Here is a 19,567-nt window from a genome sequence, read left to right on the forward strand (position 1 = left end):
AATTCTTAAAATTCCTCCCCTCTCCTCAATCCTTTAATTTTTGGTGCCTCTACTTATTGTGAATTAAACACATACTTGATCCCTAGGCATCTAGCCAAGAGCATGACTCAGAAAATGCAGTTACTACCTGCATCAGGTAGTGAGAGAGGCCGTGATCAGTGAGGAAGACCAACCTCTTGAGGTTTCCCGGATTGTGGGACTTTCAGTGTTGAAAATGGGACAGTTTTGGGTGTGAACTGTGAATGGTTACTCTAACTAGGACCCTGAAATGAAGTCTTGAGGACAAAGCTGACCCTGAGATCAGCAGACAAATATTTTGTGAGCACGAAAGAAGAGACTGGAGCACTAGCTAGTTTGAGCGTTGGCCTGCGGACTGAAGGGTTGCAGATTTGATTCTGATAGGTTTCAGGTTCAATACCTGGCCCCAGTAGGGGTGCACGCAGGAGGCAACCAGTCAAGTATCTCTCTCACATCGATGTTTCTCTCTCTCTCCTTCCCTTCCATTCTCTCTGAAAAATCAATGGGATAAATATCCTTGGGTAACAACAACAACAACAACAAAAACAACAACACGACTTGTTCTTTAACTGAAGTGAAAATTCTTTCTCCCTCTCCCATATTTTTATCTTATGTTTAATAGATCAAAGACAGTATGTCCCCTTGGGAGTTGGCACATTATGAAGGCGAAAACACAAGGGCAGGAACATAAGTTCTGTTTGGAAGGTGAGGCATAACAGCTTAAGTGGCTCACAGACCTCCCTTCCTCTAAGGGGCATGACTTACACTTCACCCACTTGGCTGATAGGGGGAGAGGGAAAGGAAACAAACAGTGTCTGTTCCTTTCCTCCAGGGTAATTCTTGCAATCAGGGAAGAACTTTATTAGCCTGGTGTTATTTATAAGGAACCTGAGACTTGGAAACTTAGCTTCCTGGATGTTTTGCTCACAAGCTTGTGCTTGTTGCTTAGACGTAGTCCCATGACCCTCAAGTGAATGCTGATGGGTATGTACAGGACATGCAAGGAAGATGCAGAGAGGAAAGAGAGGGCTGGTGACCACAACTGGACTAGGAACAAAGGCCCCCAAAATTCAGAGTTCCTGGGACTGTTCCCCGAGAGAGAGGATGTACAAATCTGATAAAAACTGAGGTGTGTGGGAACTTAGGTTGATCTATGTACCAAATCATTGAGATGTCCTGAAAATGGTGCTGGGGAAGTTGAGGGAGAGGGAGAGAAGGAAAACCAGAAAAAGGACCAGATATCTAAAAGTTTCTCTTTAGAACTATACCCTCATGCTCTTAGGATATTTCTGCACTGACCCCATCTGTCATCAAAGTAGGCTCTGGAAAAGCATAAAAATATTTAAATATTAATTGCAACATGAAGTCTACTTAAAAGAAGGCAATTTGACTAGAAAAATATACCATAAGACAAGTGTCACGATTTTAAAGTGGTGTAATGAAAAGCAGAGTTTGGAGGCATATATTTATTATTTCATAGCCAGATTCCTGTGACTTACTAGTTGAGCGACTCTGAGCAAGTGACTGAATCTTTATGCGACTCTATAAAACAGAAATAATACCTTATAAGTTGGCATGGGAAGCTCCGAGCCTCAATTTTCTCATTTTTAAAATGGGAATAACAGTACCCACCCTCATTGGACCATTGTTAAGAGTTTATATATGTAAAATACTTAGAATAATGTTTAATGCATAGTATTAAATAGGGGTTAGTTATAAAGCTAATGTATTTTGCTAATAAATTTGCTAATAAATATATAATAAAGCTAATATATTTTGCCCATAGTGCATGTATTATTCTCTGAAATTATCTTGGTTTTTTTTTAAGTTCACAAGGCAGGTGCTTTGTGCTTAGTTTACCCCATGATTGAGAATAGTACCCGGCACGCAGTTGTACTTCACGGCACCTTTCTCCACATCACTGCAATTACTCTTTCAAGGTCACCAATGACCATCACGCTGCCAAATCTGAAAGACAACCCATTCTCCACTCAGCACCTTGGATGAGTCCTTTATAATTGAATTAACTCATACTCTTCTGTTTAATACACTTAGATGGATAGCCTTGCCTTTAGATTAAATCAGAAGTCCTTTCCACGATTTACATGTCCTTTATGATCTGGCCCTTCGACCTCTTATGTCAGTGTCTACATTTCAGTGCCACCAGCTCTGAGTCAGTTCCCAGATCTCGCTGTGCTCTTTCAGCCTGAGGGCCTTTGCATTTGTTGTGTTCTCTGCCTGGTATACGCTCTCCAAGCTGCTTACATAGCTCCTCCTCCATATTGTACAGTAAGTAGTTAGGAACACAGTTTTTGAAATCAAACTGACTGGTTTCCAGTTCAGGCTGTTCCACTTACTACCTGTGTGAGGCAAGTTACTTAACCTCTGTGTACCTCAATTTCCTTACCTTAAAGAAGGGGGGGGAAATTATGTTCCTCCTTATGTTGCTGAAGAATGCCAGTTAATATAAAGTGCTTGGAACTGTGCCTGGTACCAGGCAGGCACCACATTGATCATCTTTCAGCTGAAATACGGACTCTTCAGAGACCCTGTTTTTAATCAGAGCACCCTGTACTCATCACAATCTGTAAATATTTTGTGTTTACTCTTTGTGCTCCATGAAGACTGGGAAGTTGTCTTATTTACTATTGTATGCTCAGCACCAGCACAATGCTTGATAATAAATATATACTGAATGATTAGAAGTTATTTTTATTGCCACCCTCAAGGAAGGTCAGGTGCTGTGCCAAGGTGGAAAAGACAAGAGCTGGGATTGTACCAATGTTCCAACCACCTAACTCAGCTGAGTGGTGAATAGCTATGCGGTGTTCCATAAACAAATAGGCATGCCACTAGTATTCTCTTCATCCAGGCCTTACTCAGTTGGGTCTCCTAAGGTTGCACCTCCTGTAGGAAGCTCCCTCTGCACACACACCCCGTGGCTTCGCTGGAGCTCCCAGGGCAACAGGTATGCATTTCTTAGCGGAGTCCTGCTTTTATGCTTCTGCACTGTTTCTTCTACACCATCTCAGCTGATGATGTCCTGCCCTTAACACTTTTTGCTCTTCAATTTTCCTGAGCTCCTTGCCCAATGTGGGGCCCACAGAATATGTTCAGTAGAAGCGTGGAGAGTGACCCCTGCCAACTGCCTTTTTGGGAAGGTGGCCCAGGGTAGCTCTGCATTGTGTATACTTTCATGGACGAAATGACGACTCTACAGGAGAAAAAGTTCTCTTACCTGATCTGTGGTGGCTGGTGGTGGCAAAGCTGTAGAGAATGAGAGCATCCGCAGGGAGGCCTCCAACTGCTTGGGAGGCAAAAAAAAATTGGGCACCACAATGGGCTCTGGGCTATCACGGTAGTTAAGGGACACACACACCTAGAAATCCTCCCACCTGCCAGACCAGCAAAGTCACTGGTCTCAATTTTCCTTTCACCCCCTCCTACCTCCGCCCCCAAGCCCATGAATCCTCTGCTCATGGTTCCCTCTGCCTGGAAGGCCCTCCCACTCCTAACAAACCATAGTCTATGCTTTCTTTATGGGCCATTTAAATCCCACCCCCTCTGGGAAGTTTTCTCCTGATCTTAGCCCACAGTGACTCCTCATTCTAGAGCAGAGTTTGCAAAACAGGATAACGCTTGATTTAGTGTGATATGAATCTCAATGTGTTTTTCGCAAAATCCCCCCAAACTTCTCCAAGGCAAAGATGGCATAGTTTCCATCAGTGACCTCACTGCTTCCCTAGAGCGCGTATGAGACTGGTAGGCAACAAGAGTTAATGATGCTTGTTGAGGGCCTGCTGGCCAAACCGAGCTGTTAGAAATTAGTGGGACAAGGTGGCTCCAAGAGACAGTGTCTTACAGACTGGAGGAAGATGCCTAGTAAAAAAGGAGGGTCCCCCTGGTTCTTTTCTGCTTATACACAGAAATGAGGGTTCTGCCTAAGTGGGCACAGCTGATCTGTCCAGTCTGGATGTAAGCCCTTGAAGGCAGATACTGGATCTTGTACTTCTCCTTTGTATACCCTGCAGATATGCAGAACTGTGATGGGAATATTTGTTCAAAGCACTTATTCAGTTGGGAGGGGAGGGATGGGGCCATTTTGAAGTTTAATTTTTTGTTTTTGCTCAATAAGCTAAGTATGATTCTAATTCAAATTGGTTTATCATTGTTTTTCCATGCTGGACTTTGAACTCCAAGAGGGCATAGATGATCTCTTTCATAGCCACATTCCTGTCACCTGGCATATAGTACCTGGAACACAGTAAGTGTTCAATAAATATCCACCAAATGAATGAAATGCAGCATTTCCTGCTTCGGTTCAAGTCCCTGACTCTTCTTCAGAGGCCCTGGTGAGAAGGGCTTATGCTCTTGCCGCTCTGACTGCTGGTGACTCTGCTGGACAGTCAGCTGAAGCTGTGGGGGAGGAACGCTTTGCTGTGAGGTCTCAGGAGTGTGAAACACCGAAGTTCCCCTCTTCTCCCATCACCTCCTGCCTAAGGGTCCTGCTCCTACAGTAATTTCTGTCAATTACTAGATGATTAACTTCAGGAAAGTTCATTTTAATGCGTGTTTCTTCACCAGTAAAATGGATATACTAATAGTACCTTTTGTTTTTTTTGAGAATTAAGAGTTTATACATGCAAAATGCTGAGCAGCATTCAATGCTGGCTATTCTTTTCTCCCTGGTTAATGGGAAAAAGTTGCTTTTTCTCACTGCCCTTACCACTGGTTCCCTCACCCACTGAAAACCGTTTTGCATTCTCCATTTTGCACTGTCCTTAATGCTACAGCCAGTGAATACAGATCAGTCTATCTACTGGGCCTGTCAAGTGTCAGTGTTGATCACTAATTCTTGAAACTCTGCTCCCATACCATCTCTCTCCTGCTGCTCCACCCCTGACCAGCTCTTCTCTGTGCGTATCTGTTCTGCCCACCCTTCACATCAGGACTGTCTTGTGTGGTTCTACCATTCCATGTTCTCCCTGCTTTGCTAATCTATTTCCACAACCTACCTTTATAGCTGATCTCATCCTGAACTCCAGGACTAATTAAATGTCTTATAGGCACAGGTCCAAAACGGAAATCTGTCTTTCCTAGAAACCGTTTATCTCTGTGTGGTTCCCTATCCATAAATGACACCATTATTTAGTAACTTGTGATAGAACTATCTAAGTCATAGATATTTATTACACTTGATGTTTTCCTCTTTGTCACCCTTTGTCCTTCCTATCTAACTAATCCTCTCAAATCTATCCCTCTCCTTTTCAACATCATTGATGTTTCTCTCCCCCACTCCCTTCCTCCCTCTGAAATAAAAAGAAAAAACATATTAAGACAAATAAAGCAGTCTATGCTTTTGGTCAAACTTTCTTCTGGTCTCCTCTGATCTAATCCTCTCTTTACAGGGAACTGGGTGAGGTATGTAAATTTGACCATATCATACTCTTGCTTGCCAGTTAACATTTACTAAACACTATTTATGTACCAGGCACTGTACTTGGTAGTTTATATCATTATTTTAATTTTTACAAGCACCTCAGGAAAAGGTCTATTATTTCCATTTTAAAGATAAGGAAACTGAAGTTTAAATTGCTTGCAGGATAGCAACTTAGCCAGGCATACAAGGGCCTTGAAGATCCAGCTCTACCTCACCTCTCACCATGTGTTTACATGTGGGCTCTAAGCACAGTGAACTGCTGCTGCCCAGAAGCCAGGCGCTTTCACTTGGCTATGCCCCTGCACACACAATCCACTTTCTCATCTCTGTCGACAGAATGTCCATTCATCTTTGAGGTCCAGCTCCAATGTCTCTTACAAGAGGGGCCTGCCCTCTGCACCTCATCAGGATGAAGGCTAATGATCTCACTTGAGTCTGACACAAAAGCAGTTATGGCAGCTTCCCCCTCTTGTTCCCCATGTACCATCACAGCACTTAGAACACTAACTGTCATGGTCTGTTTACTGTTATTGTCATTACGTCATAATGGGAATTTCTTGAGGTAAAGTCTGATTAAAATCTCTGTTCCCAGTACACAGAACAGGGTCTGGCAATACTTGTTTTTTTGAAAGAATAGTTAGGCAAGGTCTGAATTAGGACCTGTGATGCTCCTCCATTGATCATAAATTCTGAGCACTGTAAAGGCAGCAGTGAGGGAGTCCAGGAAAGAACCCCACCAGAGAGTTGGCTGTCAGTACTCAGCTTCCAGTCATTAAAGCCAACTGGTTAGGCTGCACATGTGAGGGGTGTTGATGGTCCTAAGTGATTTCCTTTCTCCATAATGTGACAACTGCATTTTAAAAGAGAAAGAAGGTGACCCTTCTCCCCATCAACACTGCCATTTCAACTATGCCTACTTCCCCTCCTCTTGGCTCCATCACTTGCCTTTAAAAAACATTAGGCAAATCATTATAACTCTGAGCCTCAGTTTTCTTACATGCAAAATAGAAATGATAATACCTACCTTAAAGACTTGAGATGATTGAGTAAAAAATGTTTGTCAAATGCCTGGCACAAAGTAAATGCTGTCAGTGGTAGTACTCTTCTATCCCGATTGCACCCTCCACTTCTATTTCAACTGAGATTAAAGGATCTCATTCCTAGACCAGCAGTAAAATACCCAATACAATAATTAGGCCAGGGGAGGCTAATAAATGTGCTCCCAACACCTAAACCCAGTTAAAAGCCTGCACTTCAGAGGGCTGGTGTTAAGGGGAGAATTGGAGCACCTTGTCAGTGCAGGTGAGACTTCTGAAGGGTCTTCCCAGGCCCCCTAATGAATCCCATGAAGGTGGCATCCGCTGTTCATGCCCACTAGGCTGGCCTAAGCACCAGCATCCAAAATGCCTACATTTGGCTACTTGTGGAAAACTTCAAAGGATACAGGAGATTCTGCTTTGTGGAAGCCTCTGATCCAGATGCTGCCTGCTTCTGCCTGATGTCAGGGCAGTTGATGGGTAGCCCCTTATGCTTTTCCCTTTTGTTCCGGGAGGCTAGGTGTAGAGGGAATTTATCCAAGCTATCAGCAGAGTCACTTAGCTCACTGGAGGCAGCTTCATCCTTAGCCAGGGCCTTTGGCTTAGGCTCCTGGTCCTGATCTACCCTTGGTGAGCAAGTGTTGTTCTTTAGGGCTCTTGAGAGTGTCACACCTGGGATGAGCTGAGGGTCTGCTGAGGCAGGCTCTCCACCACAGGTCTTAGGGCTCTTACGCTCACAAGGAACAAGACTTTGGCTAGCAGAACCCTGCCTAGGCAGGTGGGAGTTGACAGTTCTTTCTGGACTGGACAGAAAGCTACTTCTGACCCTGAGCTCCTCTCTAAGGCAGGGCTCGGGAGAGGGACAAGAGGGGCCTACCCTCTGCACCTCATCAGGATGAAGGCTAATGCTCTCACTTGAGTCTGACAAAAAACTGGACCAAGGGCTAGTTTTGTCTGTTATGGTGGTGATCTCATTGAGTGTCCTGGGCTCAATGATGTTTTCTTCATAGTCTTCATCACTGAAGGCTGGGCCTGCCTCAGTGTCCTCATTGCTCTGCATCCTTGTAATGGGTATTGTGTGTCCAAGGGACTCATGGAGCATTACTCTTCCACTCAAAGACTCTTCTGGAGTATGCGGTGGAGAGGAGTCTGCACCCTCATCTGGAGCTCTTGCCAAGGGCAGGTCTGGAACTGTGCTTTGTTCTTGCATGGCTCCTGTGTTCTGAGCATCTGGGAGAGTGGTAACTTCTCTGCTTCTACTCCTGGCTTGGTGAGAACTCAAAGATGCTTGAGAATTCCTGGTGATAGTCTGCAGATCTGAACAGCAACAGATATCATTCTTACTACAAGGTAGGGTCACAGACACTCAACTTCCCCACATTATTAGCCTCTAGCTTCAGAATTATTTTTGAAAAAAAAAAAAAAAGAACAAAAGGAAAAAGAAGTATTCTTGCAATCAAGCTTTGAACAAATCTTAAAGATAGTTAATCCACCCAAAAGTAAGTGAAACTATATTTGAGGCAGTATAATTTCTAGCACTTTATTCTAATATCAGAAGACCAAAATCTAATCTATTTATGGTTGTGGTTACATCTGTAGAAACGCTTTCAGAGACTATCTGCTCCTGCTCAGGAATTCTTGGGAGCTGAGAGTCCATGTTCATGCTTCCTTTTACTTCAGTAATTACCTATATTAAAAACCAAAATGAGAATCCACTTATTTATCTATTTGATGACAACTATTTGAACTATCTATTTTACTTGGAAAATGAAAGCAAGGAAATATCTATCACCCAAATGATAAGATAGGGGAGGTTTACAGAGAAAATGGAGGCAGCATGGTGTGTTGGAAAGAGCAGAGGCTTTGGAGCTGGTCAGTCTTCAGCTCAAATCCCTACCAACTTTGTGGTCAACAGCAAACTCTTTTTTCTGAGCCTGTTTATCTTTATTTATTTTTTATTTTTTATTTTTAAATATATTTTATTTATTTTCTACAGAGAGGAAGGGAGAGAAATAGAGAGCTAGAAACGCCGCTGAGAGAGAAACATCAACCAGTTGCCACCTGCACACCCCCTACTGGGGATGTGCCCGCAACCAACGTACATGCCCTTGACCGGAATCGAACCCGGGACCCTTCAGTCTGCAGACCGACGCTCTACCACTGAGCCAAACTGGCTTCGGCGAGCCTGTTTATCTTTAAAGTATGATTAACGCCACCCTTTTCACAAGATTTTGATAAAAGAACAGATGAGATAAATGGGCACACACTGTGTGGCACATATATAGATACTTAATAAATGGAAGCTACTAGTCACCTCAAATTGTTTTAAAGATGAAGTGGTAGGAAATAAATTAATAAACAGGTATAGTAAATGTCATGTTTACATGATTATTTGAGAGAAAGAAACTGGGAGGCAAATTTGACTCCCAAGAATAGTATCACATCTCCCTCACTGCCCCTAATGGAGTATGCAGCCTGCAGAAGGTTCTGGCTAGGCTTAATACAGCAACAATTTTCAGGTCTCAAAGGGGAGGAGATGTATGAAAATGGAACATGCCTGTTGCAAATAGAAACAGGGATAGAAGCACATTATTTGCTCCTGGCCCTTTGGCCTGAACTACCCTTCTGTCTGAGAGCAGTTTTTCTGCTTTTTAAAAACCATCCTTTAAGGCCCCACTCTACTGCATCTCCTCCAGGAAGCCCTCCCAGATGCACCAGCTAGAAGGGATAGCTACATAGATTTTTTTCTACATGAAAACATAAGAACATGCTATTGTGTAATTGTCTGTCTACATATTTCTCCTATCAGATTGTGAGTTTTTCAAAGGCAGAGACCATATCTATCTGATTCATATTGCACCTTCAGAGCAAAGGACCTGGCACACAGATGTGGCAAAAACGAAACAACCATTCAGTAACTCCCTCTCAAGTTTCATTCATATCTACTTGTCTAATTACTTTATTAAAAGTGTATTGATATGATGGAGGCTTCTCTGATCCAATCATCTCTTTCAACTCATCCTTTCCTTGCCAATATTAATTCTTATCCTGTCATCCCCTTGCTTAAAATTCGTCATTTTCTTCCAGGAGGAAGATTAAACACTCAAGCTTGCCTTCAAGGCCCTCCAGCTTCAATCCTTCAGTTCTTCTCTTTCTCCTCTTTTAATATAGCCCTTTAAAGAGATTCCCTATTTGCTCTCACCTCTACCCCCAATGAGCCTTCCTCTGTTTTCCTCTTAGCTCTCTTTTTGGGGGCAGTTTCTTCGATTGACTATAGCATATACACTAATGAAAGCAGAGACAATGCCTGTCTTGTCTACCACTGTACCTTCCTAGTAAAACAATAGTGCCTAGCATGTTTAGTGCTAATTAAATAGCTGACAGAATATTATTTCCAAGCAAGAGGAGATCAAATACACAGTACACCTCTGGGGTCCTGGCTATCAACAGGTTAGATATCTAGAAAAACAAAGTAGGAATAAGATTTCTGGTGTTTTTTTTTCTTCCCTTTGAAGAAGGAAAATGAAAGTTATCTATCCGTGTGTACAATTTACATATTTTCCTTGAGCAAAAATGACACCAAGTGAGTTGAATTCAGGTGCTGATCTAAATGATTTCTCAGTAATCCTCACAGCATGCCTGTTTCTAGGACTTAACCCTGGATTCTGATTCAGTAGGATTTCACTCTCAGAGAAACTGATACAACTGACATGGTGCAGTTTGGGCATCTGGATTTTAAAAATATATATATTTTCATTGATTTCAGAGAGGAAGAGAGAGAGGAACATTAATGATGAGAATTACTGATCGGCTTCCTCCTACACACCCCCTACTGGGGAGTGAGCCCACAACCTAGGCATGTGCCCTGAAGAGGAATCGAACCATCATCTCCTGGTTTGTAGGTCAACTCTCAATCACTGAGCCATGCTGCCAGGCTGGGCATCTGGATTTTTAAAAGCTCCCTTGGTAACTCCAATATGTAGCCAAAGTGAGAACTACCACTTCAAGGGATTTTCAAAGGGTAGATTACTAATTTCCAAAAGAGTCTGGGGTGCTTGCTAAAAATGTTGACTTCTGGGCTCTTTTTATATTTAGAATTAGACTTTTAAATATGTATGCAGTTGATTTTTTAGGAAAACAGAGTGGCACAAGTTCAAGAAATGCTACGGAAGAACTCATCTAATCCAACTGCCACCCTCCCTTCTTTTTGGTTGGGGAAACCTTAAGAAGGGAAAGGGTATGCTCAGAGTCAAACAGTAAGGTCCATGCTAAAAACCCACTGAGGACTCCACCCAGGTCTCCTGCCTCTCAGTCCAATGCTCTTTCCATTGCATACGTTCTTGTGCCATGCTATTATGCCTCTCCTTTCAAAAGGAAGATGATAAATAAGATGATGAAAGCTGCTAGTCTCTGTTGATCATAGGAGCTTGTCTGAGGACAGACATTCAACTGCTTTTTGAATAGCCACCCAGTGATAATGGCTTATCAACAAGAGGGGCCTGAGCCATACCCGTGATTAAGGAGCTGACTTGCAACACCAGGTTATTGGATTTCTCGAGGATGCACTGGCTCTCAGGATCTAGGCTGCTGGCTTCCGGCCCACAATGGTCCCCATGGCTTTGTTGGCACTGCGTGACAGTCTGAGTCTGAGGACTGAGGGGAAGTACAGGTTTGGTGAGCTTCTGGCTGAAGTACCTCTGAATTTGATCTAGCTCACTCAGATTCCTCCTGTAAAAAAAGAAGGGGAGAAGAGGACAAAAGGGTCTTCCACTGAAATTATAAACATCTTTTATGTTCTCCTGACATTCTACTGCTTGAGTTAGGACCTTAATACCTTTCATTTGGTCTATTAATACGAGGGCGCTCTTTCTCTCCAATTTACCAACAACTCATCCTTCACTTCTCTGATTACAATCCCACTACTAGGGACAACTTTCTCCCGCTTCTGTATGGCTCATGCAATTATTCTTCTGATGTACAGCAAAAATCCGAACTCCTGGTAGGAAACACTCTTGATCATCATTCTGGTCCTCATGCCCTCTATCTCTGACAGAAAAAGGCCTTCCTCTGGGATAACGCTGACCTTTGCTCATAACCATTCCTGATCCTTCAAGGCCTAGCAAGCCTTCCCTGACCATCCTCTAAACTGGCTTAAGGGCCCTCTGTGCTCCACAGCTCTATACTCTTCAATCCCATCACTTGCTTGTTTCACACTGATTTCCTCTGAAGAAGTATAAGCTCTGTGCTGATTCTTTTATACCTACTACACTCAGCATACTGGTTGGAAAAAATTAATCAACATTAAATGGATATAAAAAATGACTGATAACACTATTTTAATAAGTGATGCTTGCCACACTTCTTACAGAAAGTCTGGTGGGTTTTAGAATGTTCACCATGTTTGCAAGAGTGCTATCAGCATGGAAAAGCAGGCCATTTTTATTCTTATCATTCTCCAGTGGTTGTTCCCCAACCACTACTACCTTCATTTGCATAGGATTTAGTATTGTATTTTATGCTTTCAAATACATTACCTTGTTTAATTCTCAGCCAATCAGATGAGATCAGTAATTACTGTTTTACAAATGAGAAATGTGGGGACCAGAGAATTTAAGTGATTTGTCCAGGGTAAGTGGTATGCAGCTACTCAGAATCTGGGACTCCAAGTCTTGTGCTTTTTCCATGATAATAGATGGGCCCTGCCCCGACAGGGATCATTCCTGTCTCACAGCTCTGAATGCTGGGATCTGAGTTCAAGCTACTCCCCTTTCTTTGTCCGTATTCCTTTCAACTGTTAAGGTGCTCACATTTCTACCTTTCAAAGTCCATCATCCCCAATTATTGATCCACCTCTCCCTTAAACTCCTTCACTCTTGGCATCTCCACTAACTTGCTGTCTTAGATTTTCCTTTAGTTTTCTCATTATGTGTTAGTTTCCCTAACTAGGCCATGAGCATCTGGTAATAGAAGATAATATCTCAAACTTCTCCATTTCTCTAGTATACTCAATGTGCCTGATGCAACTGACACAGCATAGATACTAAATACTTGTGAAGTAAACCAAAAGTCTTTCTATCCTTTTGTTAGGAACAGCCCGGAGTCAAATCCAAGCTAAACGAGGGGACAAAGCTGATCCTTATTCTGCCACTAGAAGCCATGACTCTTCTAAATCACAGTAGATTTACTTAGGTGTCTATATCTGGGTGTATGCCACATGGACAAATACCTGTAGCAGGAACATGCAAATAAATATAAACACGGTAAAACTTTAGAAAATATGCAAACCCAACTGGCCTTGTCAGAGGTTCTGGGTGCAGAACCTACTAATATCAACCTACAAATTCCTCATCTGTGAAAAAAGTTTATTAATACTTGGTCTGTAGGCCTTGTAGGATTGCTCAAAGAAAATACTGTTTTAGGGCTTTGTGAACCCAAGGAAGTAATGCAAGATTATCTCTATTCCTCTCTATTTGGTAGAGAGTTATCCTGGTAGCACTAGTATCACCTGAGAACTCTTAAGAAATGCAAATTCCCAGGCCAGATTGAATCAGGAATTGTATGGATGGGTCCCAGCAATCTCTGTTTTAACATGTCCTTTCATGCAATTCTGATACACATTACATTTTGAGAACCAAAGCTTTAGAACAGTGGATTTTAGCCTGGCGATTCTGATCCCAAGAAGACATCTGGCAAAGTGAGGTTTTTGGTTGTCACAACTGGGAGAGGGGTGCTACTGGTGTCTAGTGGACAGAGTCCAAGGATGCTGCTAAATATCATGGGATATGCCCCACAGCAAAATATCTGACCCAAATGTCAACAGTGCTGAGGCTGAGAGAAACTGCCTGAGGGTGAAGGAGAGTTTCTTTTTCTCTCCTCTTACTGGGCTCTAAAATATGTATGTGAATGGCCTAATAAATATAGTCATACTATGGATGGTTTTACTTAAATATCCTGTTAATGCTTCCCTCTTTCTTAGTTTAGTCAACATCTGAGCCAGAGAAGCTCTGAGAATTGAAGGGTCATTGTACATCATCTGGATCAGCCCTGAATTATCTAATAAGTGTAGTGCAGAGAAAAGGACTTTATTTATTTTAAATCCTCATCCAAGGATATTTTTCCATTGATTTTTTTTTAAAGAGATTTGAAATTATTTTAATTTTTAATTTTTTAATTTTATTGATTTTTCACAGAGAGGAAGGGAGATGGATATAGCTAAAAACATCGATGAGAGAGAATCGACCAGCTGCCTCCTGCACCCCCCCTACAGGGGATGTGCCCGCAACCAATGTACATGCCCTTGACCGGAATCGAACCTGGGACCTTTCAGTCCGCAGAACGACGCTCTATCTACTGAGCCAAACCGGTTTTGGCTCCATTGATTTAAAAAATATATATGTATTTTTATTGATTTCAGAGAGGAAGGGAGAGGGAGAGAGAGAGAGGGAGAGAAAAACATCAATGATGAGAGCAAGTCATTGCCTCCTGCAAGCACCCTACTGGGGATTGAGCCTGCAACCCATAATCAAACCTGGAACCCTATAATATCCTGTCTCCAGCTGAGAATCTAAAATGAGAATCTAAAATCTATCTGTTTGGCTTAGTGGCTAGAGCGTCGACTGGAGGACTGAAAGGTCCCAGGTTCAATTCTGGTCAAGGGTATGTACCTTGGTTATAGGCTCCTCCCTGGCCTGGGCCCTGGTTGAGGCTCATGCAGGAGGCAACCAATTGATGTGTTTCTCTCAGATTGGTATTTCTCTCTGTCTTTTCCTCTCCTACTCTCTAAAAATCAATGTGGCCCTAGCTGGTTTGGCTCAGTGGATAGAGCGTTGGCCTGCAGACTGAAGGGTTCGGGTTTGATTATGGATTGCAGGCTCAATTCCCAGTAGGGTTCCTGCAGGAGGCAATGACTTGCTCTCATCATTGATGTTTCTCTCTCTCTCTCTCTCCCTCTCCCTTCCTCTCTGAAATCAATAAAAATATATATTTTTAAAAAATCAATGGAAAAATATCCTTGGATGAGGATTAAAAATAATTAAAGTCCTTTTCTCTGCACTACACTTATTAGATAATTCAGGGCTGATCCAGATGATGTACAATGGCCCTTCAATTCTCACAGAGCTTCTCTGGCTCAGGTGCTGATTAAGAAAGAGGGAAGCATTAACAAGACAGATGCTAGTCTGGAAGGATTCAGTGATTGTGAGGATAAAGATGGTGGACAGAACGAGGTTTTGTAAATTGTAAAGTAGATGAGAAGTTGTATAGCTATGAAGGTAGTTATCAATAAGTTTGGTGAATAATCTAAAGTTCCTGTATTTACAGTGCATTAATAGAGCCCCGTGAAGGAATAAAAGATCCAAGCTGAGACAGGTTCACATGAGGAAACCTGTGAGACAACAGGGTCCAATTTGACACTAATGTGCATGAAAGCCCCTATTAAACCTTCCAGAGGGGTGATAGTTGATGGAAAAGCTGTATTGCAAATTGCCACTGCCCATCCACTTGTGCTCCACTATAATTTCCTGTCTTTTCTCAGCAGAGGGCCTCACCTCAGAGAAGTCAGAATGGAAGTATGTGAGGACCAGGGCGGTGTGGTCAGTTTGTCTTCACTTGGCGAGACTGCCTCTCCCTGCTGCAGGGATTCATGAAATCGGCGGATATTCTGCACATGCTCTTCATGCCGTGATGCCTGGCTTCTTGAAACACTTCTGTCAGGAATAAATGGGGGCAAATAAATTTCCATCCAATGAGAAAACTCCTCGTGTGACAATAAACAAATCACCTTCCTGAAATGGTATTGCAAATCCATCCCACTACCACAGTTCTGGCTTCATCAACTTCTTGTATTTCAACAATCTCCTAAATAATCTTACCTTCCTTGTTACCCATTCCTCTTGAATAAGTTTTCCACATTATAGCCTGAGTAATTTTGAAAACACAGATCTGAAATAATGAGAATATTTATGGAGTCCTTATTACATGCCAAGCAATGCTCTAAGCATTCAACATGAACTAACCTATTTAATCATCATCATTCCTTTCTAGTTTTGCCCTCTTTTTTGTCTATAAAACAAATTTCAGCCGAAGCCAGTTTGTCTCAGTGGAAGAGCATCGGTCTGCGGACTGAAAGGTCCCAGGTTCGATTCCGGATAAGGGCATGTACATTGGTTGTGGCACATCCCTGGTAGTTTCTCTCTCATCGACGCTTCTAGCTCTCTATCTCTTTCTCTTCTTCTCTGTTAAAAATCAATAAAATATATTTTAAAAAAAACAAAAACAAAAACAAAACAAACAAAAAAATTTCAAATTCCTTAGTAGGACATTCAAGAACTTAACTCCAGCAATAATCTCGTTATTTTTGTTATTATTTAAAAAACGAGAGGCTAGATGCACAAAATTCATGCAAGGGTAGGGTCCCTAGGCCTGGCCAGCGATCAGGGCCAATCTGTGGGGTGACTGCTGGGGTGATCAGGGACCCCTGCTGGCACCCCCACTGGCTGGCCCGGAGCCTGCACACAGCTCCTGAGTTGAGCATCTGCCCCCTCCAACACTTGTAATATTTGTCTTGTGGGAGTACAGTGGTATTTCACTATGATTTCATTTACATTACCCTCTTGGCTAATGATGCCAAGCATCTTTACATCTGCTTATTGGCTGTTTTTGTTTGTATACCTTCTTTGGAGATATGTCTATTCAGATAATGTGTCCATTAAAAAATATTTTATTGATTTTAAATGAGAAGGAGGGAGAGGGAGAAAGAAACATTGATGTGAGAGAGAAATACCGATTGGTCGTCTCCTGTATGCAGCCCGACTGTGGATCAAACTTGCAACCTGGGTATGTGTCCTGATCAGGAATTGAACCAGTAACCTTTTGGTGCAAAGGATGGTACTCACTCAACTGAGCCACACTGGGCAGGACAACATGCCCACATTTAATGGAATAATTTGCCTTTATTATTGAGTTTAAAAAAATTCTTTATATATAGAGTTGGGCAAAAGTAGAGTTACAATTATTTGTATGAAAAAGGACATGCAGGTTATAATTATTACAATAGCTTTATTAACTATTTTTTGTGTACTAACAATTATAAACCTACTAATATTGCCCACCCTAATATTCTGGATATAAGTCCATTATCAGATATACAATTTTAAGTATTCCATTCTGTAGGCTGGGCTGTCTTCTCAATTTCTTGATGGTATCATTTATATCACTAAATTTAAAAATTTTGATGAATTAATTTTTTCCTTTGTTGCTTCCGCTTCTGGTGTCATATCTAAGGAATCATTGCCTAATTCAAGGTCATAAAGATTTACTCCTATGTTTTTTCTAAGAGTTTTAGTTTTTGTTTTTTTTTAAATATATTTTTATTGATTTTTTACAGAGAGGAAGGGAGAGAGATAGAGAGCTAGAAACATCGATGAGAAAGAAACATCAACCAGCTGCCTCTTGCACACACCCTACTGGGGATGTGCCCGCAACCAAGGTACATGCCCTTGATTGGAATCGAACCCGGGACCTTTCAGTCCGCAGACCGACGCTCTACCACTGAGCCAAACTGGTTTCGGCGAGAGTTTTAGTTTTTATAATTAGAAATATGACCCATTTGGAGTTAATTTTTGTATATGATGTGAGGAAGGGGTCCAACTTCAATTTTTTTGCAAATGGATATTCAGTTATTCAACACCATTTGTCGAAAAGACTATTTTTTCCTTAATTAAACCACCCTGGTTTCTTTGACATCTTGTTATTCTTGGGTTTATTTCTGAATTGCTAATTTTATTCCATTGGTCTTTATTTCTATTCTTATGCCAGTAACCTCACTGTGTTGTTTACTGTAGCTTTGTAGTAAGTTCTGAAATCAGGAACTTTTTTTTTTTTTCAAGACTGTTTTGTTTATTGTGTTTCTTGAATTTCCATGTGAATTTTAGTATTAGGTTGCCCATTTCCATAAGGAATCCAGCAGGAATTGTGACAATGTTTATTGAATTTGTAGGTCAGTTTGGGCAGTATAGCCATCTTTACAATATTAGTCTTCCAATCATGAACATGGGATGTTTTTTCATTTATTAAAACTTTAATTTCTTTATTGATTAAGGTGTTACTTCTTTTAACAATGTTTTGTAGTTTTCAGAGAATAATTTTTATAATCTTTTGGTTAAATTTATTAGGTATTTTATCTTCTTTGATGCTATTGTAAATGAATTTGTTTTTTTCAATTTCATTTTGGATTACTCATTGCTGATATATAGATACAATTGATTTTGCATATTATATTTTAAAATTTCCCCAGTTTAAATTTCTAGTATGGTAAAAAATAGATATAACATATAAACAAACTGCTTTGAGGTCATCAATAATTTTTAAGAGTATAAAAGTGTTTTGAAGTGGAAATATTTGAGAACCACTGCTTTACTAATGTATAGCCAGTATATAATAAACCACATAATTAAAATATAGAATATAATGAGTTTTGAGATACATGTATATTTAAGGAATTTATTACCAGAGCAAGGGAATAAATATGTCCATTACCCCTAAAAGTTTCCGTCTATGCTTAGTAAATACTCCTTCCTTTCAGCTCCATTCATACTACTTTGTCTTTAGGCAATTAGTGATTTGCTTTCTGTCACTATAGACTAGAATGTATTTTCTAGAATTTTATATAAATGAATTCATTTTGTTGTAAACCAACATTGACTTTTTTTTCTTTTTAAGAATTTATTCATTGGATGAATATACCACAATGTGGATGGCTAGCTAGAATTTGTCTTTTTGATATAGCCCTCTGAAGAGAGAATATTTTTGTTTGGACAAAAAACAAAACACTAAACTTGCAGCTTTTACAATTACTAAACAGTGGCCTCATCACTGACCTATATTTCTGTTCTTGTATAGTACCCTTATCCTACCCATATGTCTCATGGATGGCTATGATCAAAATAACACCTATAAAATAATAAGAGAAGACTTGATTTGGGTTGGTGAGTGTACAATACAATATACAGATGGTGTATCATAGATACTAGTATATCTAAAACCTACATAATTTTATTAACCAATGTCACTCCAATAAATTCAATAAAGAAAAAAAAAAAAAAAACCAAACCAGAAATGATGTAAACCTGGGATTTGACAGATACATGGGTTCCCTTTACGCAGAACACAGAGGCTCTCCTCATGTAGTGAGCAGGCAGAAAGCTACATAGCATTGTAGTGGACCTTTAAGTGGTGTATTGAAGTAAGTATTTTTCTTGGAATAAAAGGTCTACTCCGTAACTGCTGCTGTTGGAGTGGTTGCTGTAGGGGAAGATCCCCTGCCTTCTCTCTGAGGTAGAGAGATAGATATGGGAAAGACTGGTAGAGGCAGAAGGATACCAAAGACACCAGGGTCTGGAAGAGAATGGGGGGTGGGGAGAAGCAATCTTATTCTTAGACCCTGCCCTTTGACAGGATGGAATATGATCTAGCCTGATATCCACATGCATAGCCATAGTTGGCTTGGGTGAAAAGGATGAGCCAAGTGCATTTTATAAAATAACCTGGCAAATTGGTTTGGAAGGAGAAAGATCATGATTTCTTTCTCACACAGCTGATAACTAATTTTATAGACCAAGGTCAAAGGCCTTTGAAGAATAGAAAAACATATCTCTTGCCTGAAGCTATCCTTTTATTTTAAAAAAAATATTTTTATTGATTTCAGAGAGGAAGGAAAAGGGAGCGATAAAAACATCAATGATGAGAATCACTGATGAATTGCCTTGTGCATGCCCCCTACTGGGAACCAAGCCTGCAACCTGGGCTTGTGCCCTGACCGTGACCCCCTGGCTCATAGGTCAACACCCAACCACTGAGCCATACCAGCTGGGCTGAAGCTATCCTTTTGACAGCAGTAAAATTTCTAGTTCCTATATTTTAAAAACATTGTTTTCATAGGATCTTGAGGTTCCCAGATATTGAAACGGAAGGTCAACAAAGCTCTTTCCCTGTCTTTAGTTTCTTCTTTTAATAAAGGAAATGACAAGCCAGCCCCAACACTACTACACTTGGACTTCATTTCATCCCATCATCA

At 41.1% G+C, this 19,567-nt stretch overlaps 1 protein-coding gene and 1 long non-coding RNA gene across 10 annotated transcripts in view; one reads left to right on the plus strand and one right to left on the minus strand.

Moving 5' to 3' along the window:
• C2CD3 (C2 domain containing 3 centriole elongation regulator) overlaps window positions 1-19,567 on the minus strand; it is a 109,454-nt gene that overhangs the window by 13,126 nt on the left and 76,761 nt on the right. For 4 of the 9 annotated variants that reach the window (XM_036426802.2, XM_036426799.2, XM_045577604.1 and 1 more), the window contains 5 exons: window positions 15,042-15,200; window positions 11,006-11,223; window positions 6,903-7,812; window positions 3,881-3,883; window positions 3,257-3,368 (listed from right to left, as the gene is read on the minus strand). In XM_036426802.2, coding sequence (XP_036282695.1) covers window positions 3,257-3,368; window positions 3,881-3,883; window positions 6,903-7,812; window positions 11,006-11,223; window positions 15,042-15,200 — 1,402 coding nt within the window. Of the gene's footprint in view, window positions 1-3,256; window positions 3,369-3,880; window positions 3,884-6,902; window positions 7,813-8,015; window positions 8,183-11,005; window positions 11,224-14,994; window positions 15,201-15,365; window positions 15,436-19,567 lie in introns of those variants that run through there. The other 5 variants (XM_045577602.1, XM_036426807.2, XM_045577606.1 and 2 more) reach the window with 5 other exon arrangements.
• LOC118712745 lies at window positions 932-15,300 on the plus strand. The gene is made up of 2 exons (XR_004986124.2): window positions 932-2,986; window positions 15,029-15,300. It is a non-coding gene; the product is annotated as an uncharacterized LOC118712745 (long non-coding RNA).

The sequence above is a fragment of the Pipistrellus kuhlii genome, unplaced genomic scaffold (genome assembly GCF_014108245.1).
Source record: "Pipistrellus kuhlii isolate mPipKuh1 unplaced genomic scaffold, mPipKuh1.p scaffold_m20_p_9, whole genome shotgun sequence".
In the NCBI taxonomy this organism is placed as follows: Eukaryota; Metazoa; Chordata; class Mammalia; order Chiroptera; family Vespertilionidae; genus Pipistrellus; species Pipistrellus kuhlii.